The 20,668-nt window shown below is 58.3% G+C and overlaps 2 protein-coding genes across 5 annotated transcripts in view; one reads left to right on the top strand and one right to left on the bottom strand.

Annotated features, from left to right (window-relative positions):
• Positions 1-9,451, top strand: part of FAM83G (family with sequence similarity 83, member G) — a 33,591-nt gene extending 24,140 nt beyond the window's left edge. The window contains exons 4-5 of the mRNA XM_011973428.1: positions 522-1,788; positions 6,487-9,451. Of these exons, the coding sequence (XP_011828818.1) occupies positions 522-1,788; positions 6,487-6,876 (1,657 nt within the window). The 3' untranslated portion in view covers positions 6,877-9,451. The remainder of the gene's footprint in view (positions 1-521; positions 1,789-6,486) is intronic.
• The window catches only part of SLC5A10 (solute carrier family 5 (sodium/sugar cotransporter), member 10), an 81,704-nt gene that overhangs the window by 52,997 nt on the left and 8,039 nt on the right, over positions 1-20,668 (bottom strand). For 3 of the 4 annotated variants that reach the window (XM_011973429.1, XM_011973430.1, XM_011973433.1), the window contains exons 2-9: positions 19,597-19,668; positions 19,112-19,216; positions 18,691-18,750; positions 17,750-17,854; positions 9,073-9,178; positions 8,808-8,888; positions 7,017-7,222; positions 2,380-2,515 (exon numbers count right to left, since the gene is read on the bottom strand). In XM_011973429.1, the coding sequence (XP_011828819.1) occupies positions 2,380-2,515; positions 7,017-7,222; positions 8,808-8,888; positions 9,073-9,178; positions 17,750-17,854; positions 18,691-18,750; positions 19,112-19,216; positions 19,597-19,668 (871 nt within the window). The remainder of the gene's footprint in view (positions 1-2,379; positions 2,516-7,016; positions 7,223-8,807; positions 8,889-9,072; positions 9,179-17,749; positions 17,855-18,690; positions 18,751-19,111; positions 19,217-19,596; positions 19,669-20,668) is intronic. The other variant, XM_011973432.1, reaches the window with a different exon arrangement.

The raw sequence follows: 20,668 nt of genomic DNA, 5'->3' as shown, positions 1-20,668 counted from the left end.
TTTGTCTGAGGACACTGTTGTTCCAGCTTGGAGATGTCACCGGCCTGGAGGTGGGGTGTGGCCAGGCTGTGCCTCTGCAGCTTATGGGGGTCACTCTGAGAGTTGTCCTCAGGGATGGGGCCAGCTGTGTGGGCACCACCACATGCGGCATGGGGTGGGCACTGCCCATGGTTACATGAGGGTTGGTGGCAGCATAGACACATGGCAGTAGTGGCCACCATGTGCGGCACCCCCCACGGTGTCCAGGGCCTTCCTGAGCTGCTTAGTGAATCCTGTACCAGCCTGAGAGGAGCACAGTGCCATGCCATTTGCAGAGGTGGGAACAGGTTTGGTGCTACCAACTTGCTTGACATCCCAGACTCAGTCTGACCCCACAGCATGCACCTGCTCTCTGCCCCCATTCACTTCTGGATCCCAGGGCCCTGTGGCCACAGTCTGAGGCTCAGCAGCTGCGGGTGCACAGGGGCTGCTGGGAGAAGCAGGGTCGTGTGCCTGACCGGCGCCCCCTCCCTCTGTTGCAGCTTCACGTGGTCGGCCGCACGGACGGACCGGAATGTGATCTCCGTGCTGTCTGGCCAGGTGGTGGAGATGTTCGACCGGCAGTTCCAGGAGCTGTACCTCATGTCACACAGTGTGAGCCTCAAGGGCATCCCTATGGAGAAGGAGCCGGAGCCAGAGCCTATCGTGCTGCCCTCTGTGGTCCCCCTGGTGCCCGCGGGCTCTGTGGCCAAGAAGCTCGTCAACCCCAAGTATGCGCTGGTCAAGGCCAAGAGCGTTGATGAGATTGCCAAGATCTCCTCTGAGAAGCAGGAGGCCAAGAAGCCCCTGGGGCTGAAGGGCCCAGCGCTGGCCGAGCATCCAGGGGACATCCCCGAGCTGCTGCCACCCATCCACCCAGGACTGCTCCACCTGGAGAGGGCCAACATGTTTGAGTACCTGCCCACGTGGGTGGAGCCAGACCCGGAGCCTGGCAGCGACATCCTGGGCTACATCAATATCATCGACCCCAACATCTGGAACCCCCAGCCCAGCCAGATGAACCGCATCAAGATCCGTGACACCTCCCAGGCCAGCGCCCAGCACCAGCTGTGGAAGCAGAGCCAGGACAGCAGGCCCCGTCCAGAACCTTGCCCTCCCCTAGAGCCCAGTGCCCCCCAGGACGGCGTCCCAGCTGAGAATGGCCTCCCCCAGGGGGACCCTGAGCCACTGCCCCCTGTGCCCAAGCCCCGGACAGTCCTTGTGGCAGATGTACTAGCCCAGGACAGTAGTGGTACTGGCTGGGCCCTGGAGCTCCCCAAAGAGGAGGCTCCCCAGAATGGGACAGACCATAGGCTACCCAGGATGGCAGGCCCAGGCCACGCCCCACTCCAGGGGCAGCTATCTGTGACCCAGGATGACCCCGACAGACTCGGGGTGGGGCTCCCCAATGGGCTGGATGGGGCAGAAGAAGAAGATGATGACGACTACATAACCCTCAGTGACCAGGACAGCCACTCAGGCAGCTCCAGCCGTGGGCCTGGCCCCCGACGGCCCTCAGTGGCCTCCTCTGTGTCAGAGGAGTACTATGAGGTGAGAGAGCACTCAGTCCCTCTCCGGAGGCGCCACTCAGAGCAAATGGCCAACGGGCCAACCCCACCACCGCGCCGGCAGCTGAGTGCCCCCCATATAACCCGAGGGACCTTTGCTGGACCCCAGGGTGGCTCCCCGTGGGCCCAGAGTCGGGGGAGAGAAGAAGCAGATGTGTCGAGGAGGATGCAGGCCCAGCGCTCCCCAGACAAGGAGGCACAGGTGAGTCAGGGTCCCTGCACACCAGGGGACATGAGTCCCTCCCTGCCAGCCACCCAAGAGCCCGAGCTGCTGTCTTCTGGGCTACCGTGTCCCTGACTTTGATGACTTCAATTCCCTTGTTACAGATGGGGAAACTGATGAACAGGCAGGGGTGGGAACCATCCAGGGCCGTATGGAAGGCCATCGTTAATGCTGGGGACTCTTGGTCCCAGAGTCCTGAAAAGGCAACCTAAGGAAATGCACGTTTCCCCACCCATACGTCTCCAATGCCTGTAGTTAGAGGATCTTGATGGCACCTTCCAGGTGGGTGACACAGTCCCTAGTTTGCAGATGAAACGGCGGGGCACAGGGACATTCGTTTACAGCCTTGAGGTCACACATCAGTAAGTGATACCTGTCCAGACCTTGTACCAAGCCACATCCATGTTAATCCCTTTGATTGTGGCCCTGAGGACCACTCTTCCCCACTCCCCAGGTTGGGGAACAGTTCACATCTATCCTTTGCCTCTCCTCCTGGTGACCTTTGCAGGACAAGGTCTCAGAACCCTGGGTGCCCTGCAGCCTGGGCTCAGTGCCCGGAGCCCGTCCTACCTGGGAACAGTGCGCGGCTAATCATGCCCGGCATGATGATCAGGCCCATGGGGAGCATCTTGAGGTAGCTGGCCAGGATGGAGCCCGCCTTGGCATGGTTCAGGTCCCGGGCTGACAGTGACCGCTGCACGATGACCTGGGGGTGGAGTGCGAGACGGAGTGAGTCCAAGCCTGAGGGACGCTTGTGTCAGGATTGGTCCTTGGTGGGCCTCAGGGAGTGGGCATGAGGCACGATGATGTCCCATTAGCCCCCGACCCGCCCAAAACAGCCACACTCAAAGCCCCAATACTGTCAGCAACCAACCAGGAGAGCTCGCTTCAGCAGGCCAAGCAGCGAGAGCCGAGGTACACTCATTCCCAGGGACTCAGTCCCCTGACCTGCCAATAGGGGAGGTGTGGATCCTGCCCAGCCCACCACCCCTGGCAATTGTCAGGGCTGGAGGAGACCCTGGGTGGGGTGGTATGGGGACACACACCCCTACCCTCATCTCCTGGACCCTCATGACAGCAGCTGGCACGTTCATGATGCCAGGAGCAGACATTGGCGCCAACTGTGTTTGCATGGCTGGCAGAGTTCAGGCGCTTTAAGACCTGGGGTTTGGAAAGCTTGCAGTTCAGTAGCAGAGGGAGGCTAGAAGCTACCTGAGGGCATCGGCCCTTCTGGGCGCCTTCGGCAACTCCTAACCAGGCCTTTCCAGATTTGCAGAATGGGAGGAGGGAGCAGTAACGTGGACCCATAATGTCTGAGATCCCTCCCAGCACTGATACTATGATTCTACTTCAAAAGAGTTACTTTTTAAACAGCTTTATTGAGGTGTTCACAGACCGTGTAATTCCCCCAGTCACAGTGTACACTCCCATGGTTTTTAGTATGTTCGCAAAGCTGTACGACCTATGACTCTGAAACGTAAGTATTTTTCCTTTGCAGTTCCACAGTTTAAGTCACCACCTGCAACTCAGCAGCAGGAAGCCTCCATGATTTTAACTTACTTTCCAAGCTTGCTAGTTTAACGGATAGCTCCCAGCATCTACCCCTAAGCTGTGGATGTCACGGAAACATTAATTACAGAGGCTAGGAGTGTCTGCGGGCTGCAGCCTCCAAACGCAGGGCAAGCTGCTGTCCTTCCTGCTTCTCTGCCAGCTTTCTGTGACTTGGGAGAAGTCCTTGCCTCAGACTGGGCCTCAGCTGTCCCATCTGGACAATGAGAGTTAGATGCTGGTTCTGTCTAGGTGCTTGGGAGAGAAGCATTTCCCCAAGACCCTGCATGTCGTTCTGCCATTGATGGGATATTTGCCTCTATATTTCCATCTGTACTTATGGCAGCTGGCCCTGGGACAGGTGCTGTCACCCCAGATGGAGAAGCTGAGGCTCAGAGTTCCCATGAGCCGTGAGGCCTGCCAGTCCCCCTGAATAGGGCAGGGGCTTTCCCCACCCCTGACTGTCAGATAGCAAGGCTGGCCCCCCTACTTAGATGTCAGCAGGCCACTGCTCACCCCTACCTCCCAGCACTGGTGTCCAGTCCCAGCCAGACCCCCTTCCCTGAGGAAGCTCTCACTCCCTGAGTGGCCATTTCACCTTGGACTCCTCGTCTGCAAAATGAGGAAAGTTGTTGCAACGACTTAAGTGAGGCTGCTAGTGTAGCCGGCCAAGCCTGTCTCTGGCTCCTCAAGGGCCTCCGCTGAATGTGAGTTCCCTTTCTCAGTGAGTAAGTTTTGGGGTGTGGCCACTGGAGTCAGCACGCTGCCCACGAAAGCTGTGGCTGCTGTTATGACTGAGGCGGCTGCTGCTGACTAAGGGAGGGCACCCAGCCTGGAGCTGCAGCATCAGCAGGTGACAGAGCTGGCAGGACCCTGGGAGGCCTTCTGGTCTGTGCACCGCCCTGTTTCACAAACAGGGACACCAAGGCCCAGGGAGGGGCAGGGGCAGAGCCCAGATGGGAGCCCAGACCAGGGCTCTGTCCACTGGACCCTCTGCCTCTTCGTTACTGGTTTTGTTTCTGGTTAGAAAAATGCCACCCGTTTGTCATGGATGAGCCAGAAGATAGTGAACGGCTCACCCCTGTATCCCAGCACTTTGAGAGGCCAAGGTGGGTGGATTACTTGAGGTCAGGAGTTCGAGACCAGCCTGGCCAACATGGTGAAACCCCGTTTCTACTAAAAATGCAAAAATTGGCCGGGCGCAGTGGTTCACACCTGTAATTCCAGCATTTTGGGAGGCTGAGGCGGGTGAATCACGAGGTCAGGAGATCGAGACCAGCTTTGCCAACATGGTGAAACCCCGTCTCTATTAAAAATACAAAAATTAGCTGGGCATGGTGGTGTGTGCCTGTAATCCCAGCTACTCGGGAGGCTGAGGCAGGAGAATTGCTTGAATCCAGGAGGTGGAGGTTGCAGTGAGCCGAGATGGCACCACTGTACTCCAGCCTGGGCAACAGAGCAAGACTCTATCTCAAAAAAAAAAAAAAAGCAAAACGTCCCATGGTCTCGGCACACAGAACTGCTGCCTCCCTTCTGACTAGACCGTGGGTGTCTTCGAGGGCTACCCTGGCCCCACAGCAAAGTGGAGTCAGACCCCAAGGTGCCCCTAAAAGTCCCCAGTGTCAGTGAGAGCCACACAGAGACCAGGAACCTCAAGCAGGACTAGTGCCTGGGCTTCTGGACCGAGGCCCCGCATCCAGCAGGCAGATCCAGCCCGAGGGGAGGAGGATAGGGAGATAGGGCAGAGGCCAGGCTACAGGCCGATGCTGGTTGGTGCCCTGAACCGCCTGGGGTCGGCAGTGTCCCTCCTCCACCTCCCTGTGTGATCCTCTCTGGGCCTCGGGCTCTTTATCTGTGTAGTGGGGCCCGCCCAACCCTGACCCCAAGGCCAGGACGTGTGCAGATTCATTTGGCTTTGATGGGAAAATCTCCTGACTGATGTTCCACCCAGAGACGCCCGTGCCATGCCAGGCCCATGCTGCGTTGGGAGGAGGTGGGATGTGGCAGTTGTAAAGGGGCTCAGCCTGGCAGGGTACCACATGCCTACTGTGCCTTCCACGGCCAACCTTTCACCAACCCCTGGCCCACTGGGGCTGGCCCTCAGCCCTCCCAGGAGAACTGGGCAGATGCCTGCTGTAAGCCCATGTATTCCCTGGAGAGCCCTCCCATGAGGCATGGAGGATGTGAGCAGCTTGTGAGCACAGCATGCCGGAGTACAAGGGGCCCTGGTTGAGGACCACGTGTTACAGATGGGGAAACTGAGGCCCAGCCTTCCAGAGCTTCTGATAGCTCCCAGCTGGGGTCCGTTCTTACTGTTGGAACCCAGGGAGGGTCTTTGGGCAGATTCTGATGGAGCCCGTGCTGCTTGGGAGAGGAAGAGCAGAGCTGGGAACCACGGAAAAGTCACTCCACTCTGGGTTCAGATCCGTCTCTGTCTTTGGCCTCAGTGCTCTGTCCTATGAATGGAGCTGGCGAGGCCTACTCCCAGGGGAGGCCCCATGGGAAAGGCTTGTGTGAGCACTGTCATCGTTCATTCCACAGAGGCTGGCTGTGGCTGCCTTTTCCTATGGTGGACCCGTGGGGCTGGGTCCAGAGGCATGGACAGTCGTGGGGTCTGTGGCCACTGCTTCCCAGACCTTTTCCCACACACATGCTCCCTGGAGCTGCCCACGGCCTTTGGGACAAGCAAAGCAAGGGCACCATCTGCTTCTGTCCAGAGACGGGAAGCAGTTCATCTGAGGTCACCTGGAGGGCTGGTGACAGGGTCTTGGGGGCAGGGCCAGAGTCACCCCCTGCACTCAACAGAAACTCCTGCATTGCTTTCGACAACCCCATTCAGCCCATTTCCAACCACGTCCAGGCTTGTGTCGAAATAGAGGAGGCTGGTGGGGGTGAGCTGGGAGGAAGCTGCCTTGCTACACCCACGAAGGGCAGGATTATTCCTATTACAGACAGGGGAACTGAGGCATCGAGTGATTAAACCACCTGGCCTAGGCCCACTAGCTGGTGAATGGCAGAGCCAGGAGGCGAACCCGGGCCTGCTGGCTCCTGTGTGCCTGAGCAGGGTCCTGTGCTGGGGCGGGGTTGGCCCTTCTCGCTCAGCCTCACTCTCTGCTCTCTCTCTTCCAGGCCCAGCAGTTTCATCATCACAGGGCCCCTGCCTCAGGGACTAGGGATAAAGACGGCTTCCCAGGACCCCCTAGGTACCGCTCTGCTGTTGATGGCGTCCAGAGCTCTACCAGAAACACGGGCCCAGCCGTGGCCGGCCCCCACCGCTGGCAGGCCAAGGGAGGCCAGGTATCCCGCCTGCTGCCGGATCCTGGCAGCCCAAGACTGGCCCGAAATGCCCGCCCCTTGGCCGATGGCAAGGCCACCGAGGAGCATTCAAGTCCCTTCGGAATCCCATACTCCAAACTGTCTCAGTCGAAGCACCTAAAGGCCAGGACGGGTGGTAGCCAGTGGGCCTCATCTGATTCTAAACGGAGGGCTCAAGCCCCCCGGGACCGCAAAGACCCCTAGCAGCCTGTCCCAGCCTGGAGCCACACCTTCGGAGGCCCCAGCCCGGACTCATGATGCGGAGGGCAGACGGGCCACCTGGGCCTACCAGAGCCCGCTGGGACGGCAGGAAGGTGGGATGGGCGGGAGACATTGGCACTCACCTGGTCGGTGCACCAGTACCAGGTGGCCATGATGGTCAGGCCAAAGGTCATCCCGGTCCACGGCAGGTCCCCTGTGTGGGGGTCTCGAAACATGTGCATGGCGTCTGCACGCGGCAGGTGGCAGGTGGTGTTGGCAATGGTCCTGGAGGGAATGGCCCGGGCATAGGCTGCCTCCAGCTGCCCGTAACCGCCGATCTGGTCAAAAGCTGGAGGGGTCAGGGTGGGACAGGGACAATTTGGTGGTTGGGGGGCCCTGACTCCCCGGGCTCCCCCTACCTTCATCTCACAGGAAACTTCCTGATGCACCAAACTAGAGTTTCTTTCCACCTCATCTTTCCCAGTGTTTGGAAAGGTGTGAGGGTAGAGGGGTTTTTTGGTTTTTTTTAAAGGTGTATTTGAATGACTATTTTATTTGTATTTAAAATAATACTATTAAGTGAGTATTTTGCACATGGGCACCCCAGTGTCCTGCTGGCCCGGCAGGAGTCACTGTTGGCCTCTGGACACCCATCAGCCTTGGGCAAGAGGTTCTCAGCCAGGTTTCTGATTGTCGATTCAAGGAAGCAACAGTAATTTTTCTTGACATTTGAGGACCTTCCTGAGGCTTCTAAAGTGTTCGTCCTGATCACCTGAAGGGTGTGATTTTAGCAGAGCTGTGAGTGGCTGGTGGTGATGTGGCCCCAACCCCCTGAGGCACAGAGAAGAGGGAGACAGAGGTCCAGAGAGGGATGGGGCCTCCATCAAGACCACACAGCCCATCTGGCGGGCTCAAGCCGGGCCTTTTTCCTCTCCAGTCCAGAACGCCTCACTGTTCCTGTCTACCTCGGGGTCAGGGCCTGGCATGGCCAAGCCCTGGCCCGTCTGTGTCTGTCACTCCCCTCCCTTCCAGACTGGGCCTGGCTGCTGGGATCCCTCTCATGAGGTGGGTCCTAGGGACACTAGAGCCCCTGGTCTGAGAGGAAGAAGCCTGGATGTAGGAAACTAGTTTCCACCCCAGGCCCCACTCCCTAGCCTTTTCCAAGTGGGACATGGAAGAGGCAGCCTGCTGCCTGGATGCTGGTCCCCCAGCATCACCGTTTCCGTGGAGCTCAGGCCAGGCTCTGTATTCAGACCAAGGGTTCGTGTGAGGCTCAGAGCAAATGAACAAGTGCCATTCAAGGGTTAGAAACTGCTCAACCACAGGGTCCCAGTGTCTGAGTCTGGAAGAGTCTTTAGACATGTGTTCACTCTCTGCGGGGTCCTCCTGGCTCTGCTTACATACTTCCAGGGACGGTGAGCTCTGTCTCTCTCCGGGCAGCCCTGTGAGCTTCCTGTCTGTTCCAGACTAGTATTGCCAATATCTCCAAGCTCTCTTCTTTCCTCCTTGGCCTTTGTCCTGCAGGAGGTGGCATCACCTCTTGGGATTCTGTACATGCTTTTAAACAATGGGAGGAGCCGCCCAGGCAGTTTTGTGGTCTCCTGGTTGTGTGCCTTCACACCCGCCTACAGCCCCACCTCACCATTGAGCGCTGAGCCAATGTGGGTGTGGCTGGTCCTGAGTCAGCTCCTTGCCAGGGCCAGAGCTGGTAACAGCGGGGCAGTAGGGTGGGCAGCCTCTACCAGCCAGGGCAGTCACTGAGGGGCCAGCAGTGGGGCTGACTGTTTAGTGGCTCAACCTCCTGAACCCACCCACCCCCAGCGATGCTACCCAGAGCCCCAGCAGCATGAGTCCTGCAGAGTGCCGGGCAGTGCCAGACTCCACAGGGCTTGCTGTGGGGATAGCCCCGCCATGGCCACAGACCTTGTCCTCACCTTTGATTGTCAGGATGACAGCCCCCACCACCATGATGAGCGTCTGCAGGGCATCCGTGTAGATTACAGCGGCCAGGCCCCCTGCCAGTGGAAGCAAGGTTGCTGGAGAGGGCACTGGCCCCAGGGAGGAAGGACACAGGGAGGAACTTCTGGGGCTCCTACTGGGGCCACTTCCTGGGCTGCTCCCTCGGGCCTGTAGGAGAAGGTGGCCTTCTGCCCCCTTTACACGTCCCCTGGGTGGATCTCCCTGCTGTGGGCGCCTTACCTGCGATGGTGTACAGGGCCGTGATGCCGAGCGTGAGGATGGTGGAGAGGTAGAAGTTCCAGCCCAGGCAGATGTGCACAAACAGAGCCCCCGCGTACAGGTCCAGCTGCGGAGGGAGAGAGGCTTGTGTGGGTGGCTGAAGTCGCTGTTAGACCCAGGGCTCCAGCAAGCCACTCCCTAGGTGACCCCAGGCAAGGCCCTCTCTGGGCCTCAGTGGCCTGTGGATGAGGAAGGGAGACCCCCACTCGCCTGTCTGCCTGCATCACGGGGGCCATTGTGAGGTTGGGGGAAGAACTGGCCATGGAGAAGGTGCAAGCTTGTGTGGATGTCAGGGGACGTTACTGTTACTAATAAAGTCCAAAGTGGCCAATGCCCTTCCTGAAAGCAGCGTTGTTATTGAACCTGGCCCCTTCCCCAGGGGATAAAAGGTGGAGCCCTGTCCCCTCGGTTCCCAGGGGGACCTTGATGAGGAGTTTGTGAGGAGTCCGTGAAGACCAGTAGGCCTCAGGAAAAGTGTGTGCTGGGCGGGCCAGGAAACAGAGGGTCAGCCTTGCTTCCTGCCCCCACCCCCCGGTGGGTTTGGAACTGAAGCCTGCAGTGGCTCAGAGGCTGGGTCTCGGGCTGAAGCTGGTCTCCACACTGACTGAACACAGCCCCTGCCCTCGCAGAAGCTGGGACTGCTCCTCCTAAAGGCAGGAATGTTAGCCTGGAGGCCAACCTCAGCCTGGCATGGGCCTCACAGACCAGAATCCCACCCTCTAGCTGGCAGTGGGGGCCCAGAGAGAGGGAGGGCAGGACCCTGTTGTCTGGGACATGGGCTGGTAACAGGCTTCATCTTGCTCCACCCCGAGTTCCTAAATCTACCGCTCTGCTTTGACTCAGGAGATGCGAGATGAGCCAACACACAGCCGCTGGGGCCAGGAGCTTCCTGAGAAGGCCGGAGACCTGCGCTTCCTAGTGTGGGGACACATCTGCACGAGGCCCAGGAAGTGCAGGCCCCAGGCCCCTTTGAGCTCCCCCAGGCAGGGATCCCTGCCTCCCCCAGTCCCAGGGACACAGGGCCCAGGCGGGTTGGGATCTGGCTCCAAAGCCTGTGCTTCCTGTACCTCTCCCTCCAGGCGCCTCTCAACCTGTCTTAGAGAGACCAGCCAGTTTGGAAACTGGCCAGGGGCTTTCAGTAGAACCTCGGCCCCTTCTGGTCCTTATCTTTGGTTCTCTCTGTGTGTGTGTGTGTAGGAAGGGCAGGTGGTTCAGGGGAAGGTGTGGTGGGGGGTGGGGGCTTGATCTGCCTCCAGCCCAAGCAGAGAAGTGCAGAGGTGCTGAATATCAGAGCAGGACGGACTCTTCAAGCCGCTGCCCCATCAGACTAGAGGAGAAACTGAGGCCCCAGGAAGGGAAAGGACGTCCTCAAAGTCAGCCCCTAGTAGGTATCAGAGATTGGAGTTGCCAGGAGAGGGAAGGTCAAGAGGGACCAGGAGGCTTCTAGAAGGCCCACTACAGCAGCCTGCAAGCTTCTGTCCTAAAGTCACCGCTCCAGACTCCCGCTGGACCCTGGCTGCCTCTGGACAGAACCCGGGTCTGTGTGCCTGGCCTCTGGCTCTAGCCACGCCAGACATATAGCCCTTCATCCCATGCCCAGAACTTAGCTGCCTCCAGGTCTTTGCTCACCGGCTCACCGGATTCCCTCTGCCCTGGAACATCCCAGCCTCTGCTTCTCATCGTTCAAAACACAGCCATGCCAGCCCCTCTGCTCTTTGAGTTTATTGTTCATGCACCCTCCCTCCTGCCTGCCTGCCTCCTTCCTGTCCTTCCTTCCACGGTGGCAGGCCCCAAAGACTGAAGAGAAGTCCTGCAGGTGCAGGAACGGCAGGAGCAAGGGTGTGCGGTGGGCCTTTCACTGCTGTCTCCCCTATAGACTGGACCCTACGTGGCATCCAGTGAAGGTTTGCTGCTGCTGATACTAGAGGCCCAGTAGGTGTGCAGTTGCCTGTAACTCCCAGGCAGCCCCCGGGTGAGGAAGTCAGACAACACCTAGCCCTATCCAAGCCCTCCTGCAGCCTGAGCACTCTTCTCTGTGGGCCCGGGCAAGCTTCAGCCTGACAGACGCCAAGAGCCACACAGCCCTGGCTCTGTGTCCCTGGTCTGCTGTGTCCCAGCCGCATGGCTTTGAGCAGGCCACTTTACCCCCTGAACCTCAGTGCCCCTGATCTGTGACATGGGGAAGTGGGTGTGGAGCACACATAGCCAGCCACCTAGCCCCTCCATACCTGCCGGCACCCTGCAGCCCCTCCACCCCCTCACCCTGGCACGGGATGCCCCCTGGGACCGTTTGAGATAGCCAACTCTCCTCTGTGCCTCCCTCCCCAGTGACCCAGGAGCAACTGCAGCCTTTTTTTTTTTTTTTTTTTGAGACGGAGTCTTGCTCTATCTCCTAGGCTGGAGTGCAGTGGCACGATCTCAGCTCACTGCAACCTCTGCCTCCCAGATTCAAGCGATTCTCCTGCCTCAGCCTCCTGAGTAGCTGGGACTACAGGTGTGTGTCATCACGCCTGGCTAATTTTGTATTTTTGTAGAGATGGGGTTTTGCCATGTTGGCCAGGCTGGTCTCGAACTCCTGACCTCAGGTGATCCACCCACTTCGGCCTCCCAAAGTGCTGGGATTACAGGCGTGAGCCACCGCGCCCGGCCCAGAGTCTATTCCAGCTCCTAGAAGGCACGGATGGGGAGGTCAAGGCCCGAAGAGCAGAGGAACTTGCCCATGGAGGGAAAACACTGAGAACAAAATCAACAAGACTGCACCTGGGAACGGCATCCCGAGGAAGGGCCACTGCTGGGGCACAGGTCAAACCAGGACCTCACTCTAGGCCGCCACCCATGGGGCTGGAGCTACTGGTCCACTCCCAGGTCTGTTCAGAGGCGCCCGCCTGCTCCTGTGATGTGGCCCCACACTCACCCTGCACAAAGTGTCCTGTCCACCTCCCTGCTCCTTCCTCCCCACACAGGACCCCCACAGCTCCTCCCTTCATCTTGTACCCAGAAACCCTGCCGGTCCTTCACGGCCCTGGCAGTCCCCCAGGATGCCCTGCTGACTGGCCACTTTTGACAAGTGACAAATGTGCCTCTGGGCCACATGCCGCCCTGATGTCTTTCAGGTCTCCCCCATCCTACCCGGTGGGTGTGATAATCCCCTCCACTCCACCGTGGGGAGCACCTGGGCATGGAGAAGTGAAATGACTTTGTCAAAGTCCCACCGTCCTAAGAGGTGGCCCCAAGGACGTGCCCTTCCTGCTGGCTGACCCCGGGGCCTGCGAGGTCCTGGGGAGGAACCTCATGGCAGGGGCCCTCCCAGAGAGCGCATGCTGTTGGCAGAAGGCCACTCCTCTCCTGGCACCATCTAGCCATCACTGGGGGCTTGCAAGGGCGGAAGCCCCGTACACAGGGAGGGAGCAAGGCTGAGAGAGGACGTATGGGCCATGGGGTGCAGGATGGGGCTGATCTGGTGGGCTCTGCACAGCTGAGAACCCCAAGCTCCCCATGTGCATGAAGGAGCCTCACTCCATCTCCAGTCGATGGAAACCGTTCACTCCAGGTCATGTCTGAGGCCGAAGAAGGCTGGAGACCGGCCCTGGTGCTCCGGCTGCCCTGTCCTGGGCCCCTGCCCTGCCCCCTCTCGGCTACCTTCCCACATGGAACTTTTTTTTTTAATTATTATTTTTTTATTTTTTATTGAGACGGAGTCTCGCTCTGTCGCCCAGGCTGGAGTGCAGTGGCCGGATCTCAGCTCACTGCAAGCTCCGCCTCCCGGGTTTACGCCATTCTCCTGCCTCAGCCTCCTGAGTAGCTGGGACTACAGGCGCCCGCCACCTCGCCCGGCTAGTTTTTTGTATTTTTAGTAGAGATGGGGTTTCACCATGTTAGCCAGGATGGTCTCGATCTCCTGACCTCATGATCCTCCCGTCTCTGCCTCCCAAAGTGCTGGGATTACAGGCTTGAGCCACCGTGCCCGGCCCCCACATGGAACTTGTATCTCCCATCCTTGGTGGGACAGCAGAGAAGCTGGGCTGAGCCCTGCACTGACACTAGGAGTTGACTATCATTTCTCCCAAATCTTTTTGGTGTCCTCTACCCCTGAGCCTTGCCCATTTCCATGGAGGCCGTCACCATCCTCCGGGACTCCCCCTTGCCACACTCCCCACCTGTGACCCACAGGCCGCTACTATAGATTGCCTCTCCAAAACACACACCCACTCCCCAAAACCTCTACTGACCTCATCCTAGGCCCAGTCCCCTTGCCAGCCCCTCACCGGTCCCTCCTGCACTTGGCTTGTGCAAGGAAAACCTGGGGCTCTGCATTTCTGTTTTGTTTTTGTTTTAAAAAAAACCTCCGCCTCCCGGGTTCAAACAATTCTCCTGCCTCAGCCTCCCTAGTAGCTGGGATTACAGGTGTGTGCCACCACGCCTGGCTAACTTTTTGTATTTTTAGTAGAAACAGGGTTTAACCATGTTGGCCAGGCTGGTCTCGAAGTCCTGACCTCAGGTGATCCCCCCACCTCGGCCTCCCAAAGTGCTGGGATTACAGGTGTGAGCCACTGCGCCTGGCCAGGTTCTGCATTTCTACCATCCCAGGAATAAGGTGCACCCCCACCTGGCAGAGGCCCTGCCCAGAGGCTCTGAGTGGTCCCCACTGCCTCTCTGCTCTTGGTCATCGCTGCCCCTCCATATCCCTACGCAGCCCCAGCCCCACCAGCTTCCCGCTCCTGGACTTGCCAAGCTCTTTCCCTGAGGCTACAGCAAGGCTGGCATTTCCACCCCAGACTGCGCTGTCTCCAGTGAGCCCAATCCCTGATCCTGTCTCCCCATTTCTGCCCCACCCCCCTACCGTGTTTACTTCTTTTATCACACTTTTACCATTTCTTATGATTTCTTATGATTTCCTTGGTCTGTTTCCTTACCCCCTCTGTCTAGATGTCTAGAAAGCATCTATGGCTGTGGGGGGCTCACCCGGGGCCTGGCACACAGTAGGTGTACAGTAAGTAGGCGCTTTCCATAGGGCAGGGAGTGGCAGCCCAGAACCCGCAGGCCAGACCCAGTCATGCCTTGCAGTATTGTCTGCAGGCACTTTCAGGCCCCAGGGGCAGAGTTGAGGAGTGAGGACAGAGACCATGTGGTCTGTGAAGCTGAAAATATTTCCTCTCTGGCCCTTTGCAGAAAAAACGAGCTGACCCCTGGCATAGATTCTCTCACCTAGACCCACGAGGCATGCGGGCCACCCTGGGGATGTGCCAGTGAGCAAGGGAACCAACAGAGCACACAGCCAGCAGGCATTCCCGGCCCATGGGGGTAGAGCGAGGTAGGGGGCTGGCCCGCGGGGACGGGGGTGAAGATAGAGGGAGTGGAAAAACTTGAGGGACATGAGGGAGCCACGTGGATATCCAGGCAGAAGGTTCCAGGCAGAGGCCACAGCAAATGCAAAGGCCTCGAGGTAGGAACATGCCTGGTGTGTCCATGGAAGCGCAGAGGCCAGTGTGGCTGGAGTGGGTGGGGGCAACAGGGCGAGGGAGGGGTGAGGTCAGTGAGGGCGCAAAGCGACCCCGTGGAGGACCTTTACTGCAAGTGGCAGGGGACATCGCGCCCGGTTCCAGAGGCTAAATGACTGGCTAGAGCCCCACAGTGATGGAGCTGGATTTGGGTCCCTTCGTCTGAGGGTCAGGGTGGTGATTCTCCGTGCCCTGCCATCGCGGGTCCTCCTGTGGGCCAGTGCCCCTGCCTGAGGGACGGCAGCAGGCACCCTAAGATCTCTGTCTACACAGGCAGCGGCTGGGACAGGTGCTGGACGCGCAGACACATGAGGCATTCCTGGGGCACAGCCCAGTGAGGTCAGGACCTCTGGGAACCGCCTGGGCGCATGCACTTCAAACAGCCAGGGTACCAGTCCTCTCGCAGCCAAGCCCAGCAATTAGCGTTCCTCAAGCTTCGGCCTCTGCTTCATCCAGGCAGCCCCAGCGTTGGTTCTGAAGCCCAGCCTTGATGTGAGTGGGTGCTCACTGCTTTATAGTTGGGTACACTGAATCACTCCCATCACAAAGTGGAGTTTGAAGGGCCACGTCCTGGCTGCTTCAGGGCAGCAGAGCTGAGGTTGGGCCTCTTGGCCGGGAGGCACAGGCCTGGGTTCTAACAGTAGTCCCTGCCTGACTCGCTGTGACCTGGACCTCAGTTGTGTCATCTGTAAACTCGGAGAGCCGGACAAGATTGTCCCTAAGATCCTCTCACTTCACTGAGCTCTTCTTTCTGCTTTTTTTTTTTTTTTTTTGGAGACTCAGCTCACTGTAACCTCCACCTCCCCAGTTCAAGTAGTTCTCCTGCCTCAGCCTCCTGAGTAGCTGGGACTACAGGCGCACGTCACTACATGTGGCTAATTTTATGCATTTTAGTAGAGATGGAGTTTCACCGTGTTGCCCGGGCTAGTCTTTGACTCCTGAGCTCAGGCAATCTGCCCGCCTCAGCCTCCCAAAATGATAGGATTACAGGCGGGAGCCACCGTGCCGCCCGCCTCAGCCTCCCAAAGTGCTAGGATTACAGGCGCCAGCCACTGTGCCAGCCCCCTCTGCCTTTCTAGAAGTCCCGCCCAAGCCATCCACTTTCAGGACCCTCCGAGTGTGAGATATAAGCTCCACTGCAGAGAAGCCAGCAGGGTGAAACCCTGTGCCCGCGGCTCAGCCTCCCTCCCTCACCAGACCTACCTGGGGCCTCCTCACAGGCCTGGCCTCCTCTTGTCTCTCTCCCCTCCAGTCCACCCTCTGGAAGATTCCAGAGAACACAAAGTACAAACACGACCATGTCACTCTCCTACTTAAAACACCACCCCTGTTCCACTTGGGCTCCCTGGATACTTCAACCTCTTACAATTAAACCTCCCTCACCTCATCTCTCACTGCAGGCCAGACGCTGAAAGCTGGCAGCTAAGAGGCAAATGTGGCAACGGGCCTGTCGTGTGTGAATGCTGAGGCATGTTCTCTGGTTTGCTTTTGTCCCCACTACTGCCTATTACTCACTCCCAGCTTCTCCCCACACTGTTTTTTATCTGGTCCCCAGAGGTGTCTGACTTAGTGATCCCTACAGTCTAGGGCTCCAGACCCGACCACCCCGAGACACATCCTGCCTCTTCTCACCTCTCTCTTTGTCATTTCCTCCTGTCCCCCCTCGGCATCCCTGTTTCCATCAGAGCCCAACTCAAATGCCACCCCCAGCAAGCCCCGCTGTGTCCTCTTCTGAGCTTCACGCCTGTCCCATGCATCCATCTATTTCTCACTGCAGTGCGAGCCCCTGGCAGGCTGGGGCCAGGTCTTGTTTATTTCTGTATCTCTGGCTTCCAGGGAGGTGGCTGGCATGGGGTGGGGTGGAGATCAAGAAATGTGGGAGAGGAAGGGAGAATATGAGTGGAAAACTCTAAACTCAGCCTTAAGGGCAGGCCAAGGCCAAGTCCCTCCGGACTCTAAAGGGCTCCCAGAGAAAGCAAACCTCCTACAGTACACCAAGGGCATCTGGCGAAGACTGTGGCCCAGGGTTTGCTGCTGGCCACCCCCGAGACCTGCCCACAAGAAGGATGAGACACTCTGGGAACCCCCTCAGAGTCACCCAGCAACGCCAGTGCAGATGGAGGCCCAGTGGGGGCTCTGGATGGACCCTTTCAGGGCCCTCTTTCCAGGTAATCCTGCCCACAGCTCCTGGTTGACCAGCGAGGCCTCTACCTCTCCTGCGCCTCCATTCCCTCCACTAAATCGACGCCTCTTCTGGGCTTTCCTAGTCCCAGAGCTGAATGAAGACGGCCCAGGAGGCCGTTTGCCTCTGAGGGAAAGCCGGGCCTCACAGAGCACTTCCCACAGACACAGCAGCCCTCACCGGCCTCACAGGAACCCTGGGAGATAGGGTCAGCTGCCCCTCCTTACAAGGGAGGAGCCCCAGGCACAGGGACGCTTGGGGGTCTCAGGGGCTAGTGTCGGCCCCCTCAGAATCAGGCAGCCCCAGGACTCAAGCCCCTTCAGAAGCCTGGGGCTGGATGAAGCTGGCTGCCCCCAGGGACTTGGAGTGAGAGCGAAAGGCCTGGTGTTGCCACATGGTCACCAGGAGGGTTGGGATAATCTTCCCCTCCGTGAGCCTTAGTTTCCCTCTCTGTAAAGTCAGAGGCTTGGACAAGATGAGCTCTATGCTTCTTCTGACCCTGACATTCGAGGTGTGTTCCTGCTCTTAATATGCCAGTGGGGCAGGGCCAGGCCCCCAAGGATAGGTGTCAGCGATGGAGCCCACCAACCTTGGGGTGAGAGGCAGGTCAGCTCAGTGCAGACCAGACAGGGCCAAGACCACGTGGGCTTTTGGCGCCCCCTAGTGGGAGGTCCTGGCTCATCCCCGTGTCGGCCCCAGTGCTGACCTCAGACCATCCTAACACCCTGTGTCAGAGCAGAAGTCAGCAGGTTGTGTTCTGTCCCTGACTAGGGAGCTCTGGACCACCTGTCCAGACTCGCGGCGTGACCCCAGGTAAGTCATTGCCCCTCTCTGGGCCTCAGTCTGCCCAGCTGTGAAACAAGGCAGAGATGAATGAGAAGACGTCAGGTCCACTTGAGGGGCTCACAGATTGAGGGTGTTTCCAGGCTATGCCAGCAGGGAGCGGGGGGCAGCTCACCGATATCTTGGTGAAGACAGACAGTAGCAGGGACAGGACAGACAGGTACATGCGGATCCGCTGGCCTCCATAGCGCTTCTGAATGTACTCAGGTAAGGTGACGATCTGGGGAGGCACATGGGTAGGGGCTAAGCATCCCCCAGATGATGCCCAGCGCTCCAGACAGGGCCTGTCTCAGTCACTCTGCCTCTCCCACCGCCACAAAGCAGCTGTGAGCTTCTCAAGGGCAAGGCCCAGGCACTGACCCCTTACAGCCTCAGCACCCGGCCTTGAAGCCCAGGCTGCTCCAGCTGTGTCCTGCGGGTGTCAGGCAGGGGAGTGGCAGGCTGAGATCCCAAGACTGGCTCTTTAGGGCTGAGACGAGGAATGGATTGGAGGGGCCGTGGCTGGAGACAGAGGGACAAGTTTAGAGGCTGTTTTGACAAACCCAGGTGCACTATGATGAGGCTGGATGAGGGAGGTGGCTGCGAGGGGCAGAGCTGGGGACAGGCTGAGAGACATCCGGGAAGTGGAGCTGACTGGACTTAGTGGCTGCATGGCCAGGGCTGAAGGAGTGGGCAGAGTCGAGGATGGTGCAGCCAGGTGTGCCATTCAGGCATGCCACCCAGGTGTACAGCCCAGGTATGCCACCCAGGTGTGTGGGCCAGGTGTGCAAACCAGGTGCATGGCCCAGGTGTGCAGCCTATGTGCTCTGCTGGATGGGACATTGTTCCTGAGATGCAGCGCTCAGGGCCGTGGAAAGCAGCCAACACAGCACCCAGGCTGAGGTTCGAGGGGACCCACCTTAGTGGGTTGATACAAATGTTAGCTGGGCTAATAGCAAACCCAGCCCTAAGAGTTCACCAAGTCCTGATGTGAGGCCACGGTGGTCCTGCCCATTACTACCATCAACTTGGACCAAGGCCCAGCCCCCCGGTTGGAGGCCTCATGAGTAGACTCACCTCTGAGGAGATGTAGATGGGCACGAACACCCACGCCAGTGCCAGCAGCACGTACGTGGCCTGTGGGGACAGAGGCAGGTGAGGACTGCAGGTGCAGCTCCCACAGCTCTGCTCCAGAGACACAGCAGACAGAGCCGTCTGGTGGCCTGGCTTCCCCCCGCCCCTCCTGACTTGCTATGAGATCCTGGGTGGCTCCTTCCCCTCTCTGAGTCTGGGGAAAGGCCCACAGCTCCCTGCCAGTTGTGCCATCCAGCACCTTGGTATTCTGAAGACAGGATATGGCCCAGGTGGGCTCTGGGCACTGCACAGAGCCCACCTGGACATGGGCTGACACCAGCCACTGGGAGCTGCCCCCCTCCAGGGCTGTGGCCGCACCCTGTGCCCTGGCTCTCCCACAGGCTGCCTGTCCTCCAGGACTCACATTCCACTCGAAGCCTGCCACGGCCAGACCTCCTGCTGCGCCTGAGCCCGCCAGTCCAATGAAGAGGCCAGAGCCCTCGCTGCTGGCGAAGAGGGAGGCTCCGATCTGGAGGAGAGAAAGGGAAACGCATCAGAGGCAGGCTCCCTGCACCGGCCCCATCCTGGGCCTGACAGCTTCTCCTTCATCCTCACAAACCTAAGCGGCATCCTAGCCCCACCTCACGGATGAGGAGCCCAGGGTGTGAGTTCTACCCATGACTAGCTGCACAGCTAAGGAGTGGATGTAAGTTTCAGACTCCAAAGCCCCTGCCCCTTACACAATTTCTAGCAGCTCAGACCTATGCCCCTCACTTGGGGACCTCCTGCCCGCCTCCGGCCTGTTCCACGGAATTGGACTGGCTCAGAGATGCAGGTGCCAGGTGACCTAGAGATCAGACACAGCCCCACGGACAAAGTGGGGTGTGTGAGAAGTCAGAGTGCACTCACCGGCCACCACGTCATGTCCCGGCCTGCTAGGAAGTAGCCATTCACCGTGTTCCTGCTGGCCCGACAAGAGGACTGCAAGAAGAGAAAGACGAGACAGGAGTTGGAAGCCCGTGCACTGCTGGTGGGAAGTAGAATGGGACTGCTGCTGCGGAAACGGCGTGGCAGCTCCTCAAAAAGTTACGCATAGAATCACCATATGACCCAGAAGTTCCACTCCTAGGTGCATGTCCAAGAGAACTGAAAATACACATCCACTCAAAAACTTGTACACGAACGTTCATAGCAGCATTATTCATGATAGCCAAAAGTGAAAACAACCAACATTTCTGTTGACTGATGAGTAAATAAACAAAATGTGGTGTATCCTATATACAGGAATATTATTCAGTCTTCAGTAGGAATGAAGTTCTGCTGGGTGCCGTAGCTCATGCCTGTAATCCCAGCACTTTGAGAGGCTGAGGCAAGCAGATCACTTGAGCTGAGCAGTTTGAGACCAGACTGGGCAACATAGTGAGATCCCAGGTCTACAAAAAATGCAGGGTGTGGTGGCACACACCCGTGGCCCCAGCTACTTAGGAGGCTGAGGTGGGAGAATCACTTGAGCCCAGGAGGTGGATGATGCAGTGAGCAGTGACTGTGCCACTGCACTCCAGCCTGAGCAACAGAGTGAAATCCTATCTCAAAAAACAACAACAGATATCTTGGGAATGAAACTCTGACGCACGCCCAACTTGGATGGACCTTGACAACATGATGCTTCATCAACAGAGACAGACACAAAAGGCCACGAATTGTATGATTCCATTTATATGAAATGTCCAGAACAGGCACATTTATAGAGATAGAAAGCAGATGAGTGGTTGCCAGGGGCTGCGGGGCAGGAATAATGGTGCTTGACTGCTTATGGGGACAGGGTATCCATTTGGAGTGATGAAAATGTTTTGGAGCTAGCTACAGGTAATGGTTGCCCAACATTGCAAATGTACGAAATGCCATGAATTGCACACTTTAAAATGGTTAAAATGGGCACGCGTGGTGTCTCACGCCTGTAATCCCAGCACTTTGGGAGGCC

The sequence above is a fragment of the Mandrillus leucophaeus genome, unplaced genomic scaffold, assembly GCF_000951045.1.
Source record: "Mandrillus leucophaeus isolate KB7577 unplaced genomic scaffold, Mleu.le_1.0 Scaffold1372, whole genome shotgun sequence".
Lineage (NCBI taxonomy): Eukaryota > Metazoa > Chordata > Mammalia > Primates > Cercopithecidae > Mandrillus > Mandrillus leucophaeus.
This window is presented reverse-complemented; position numbering and strand designations above follow the sequence as displayed.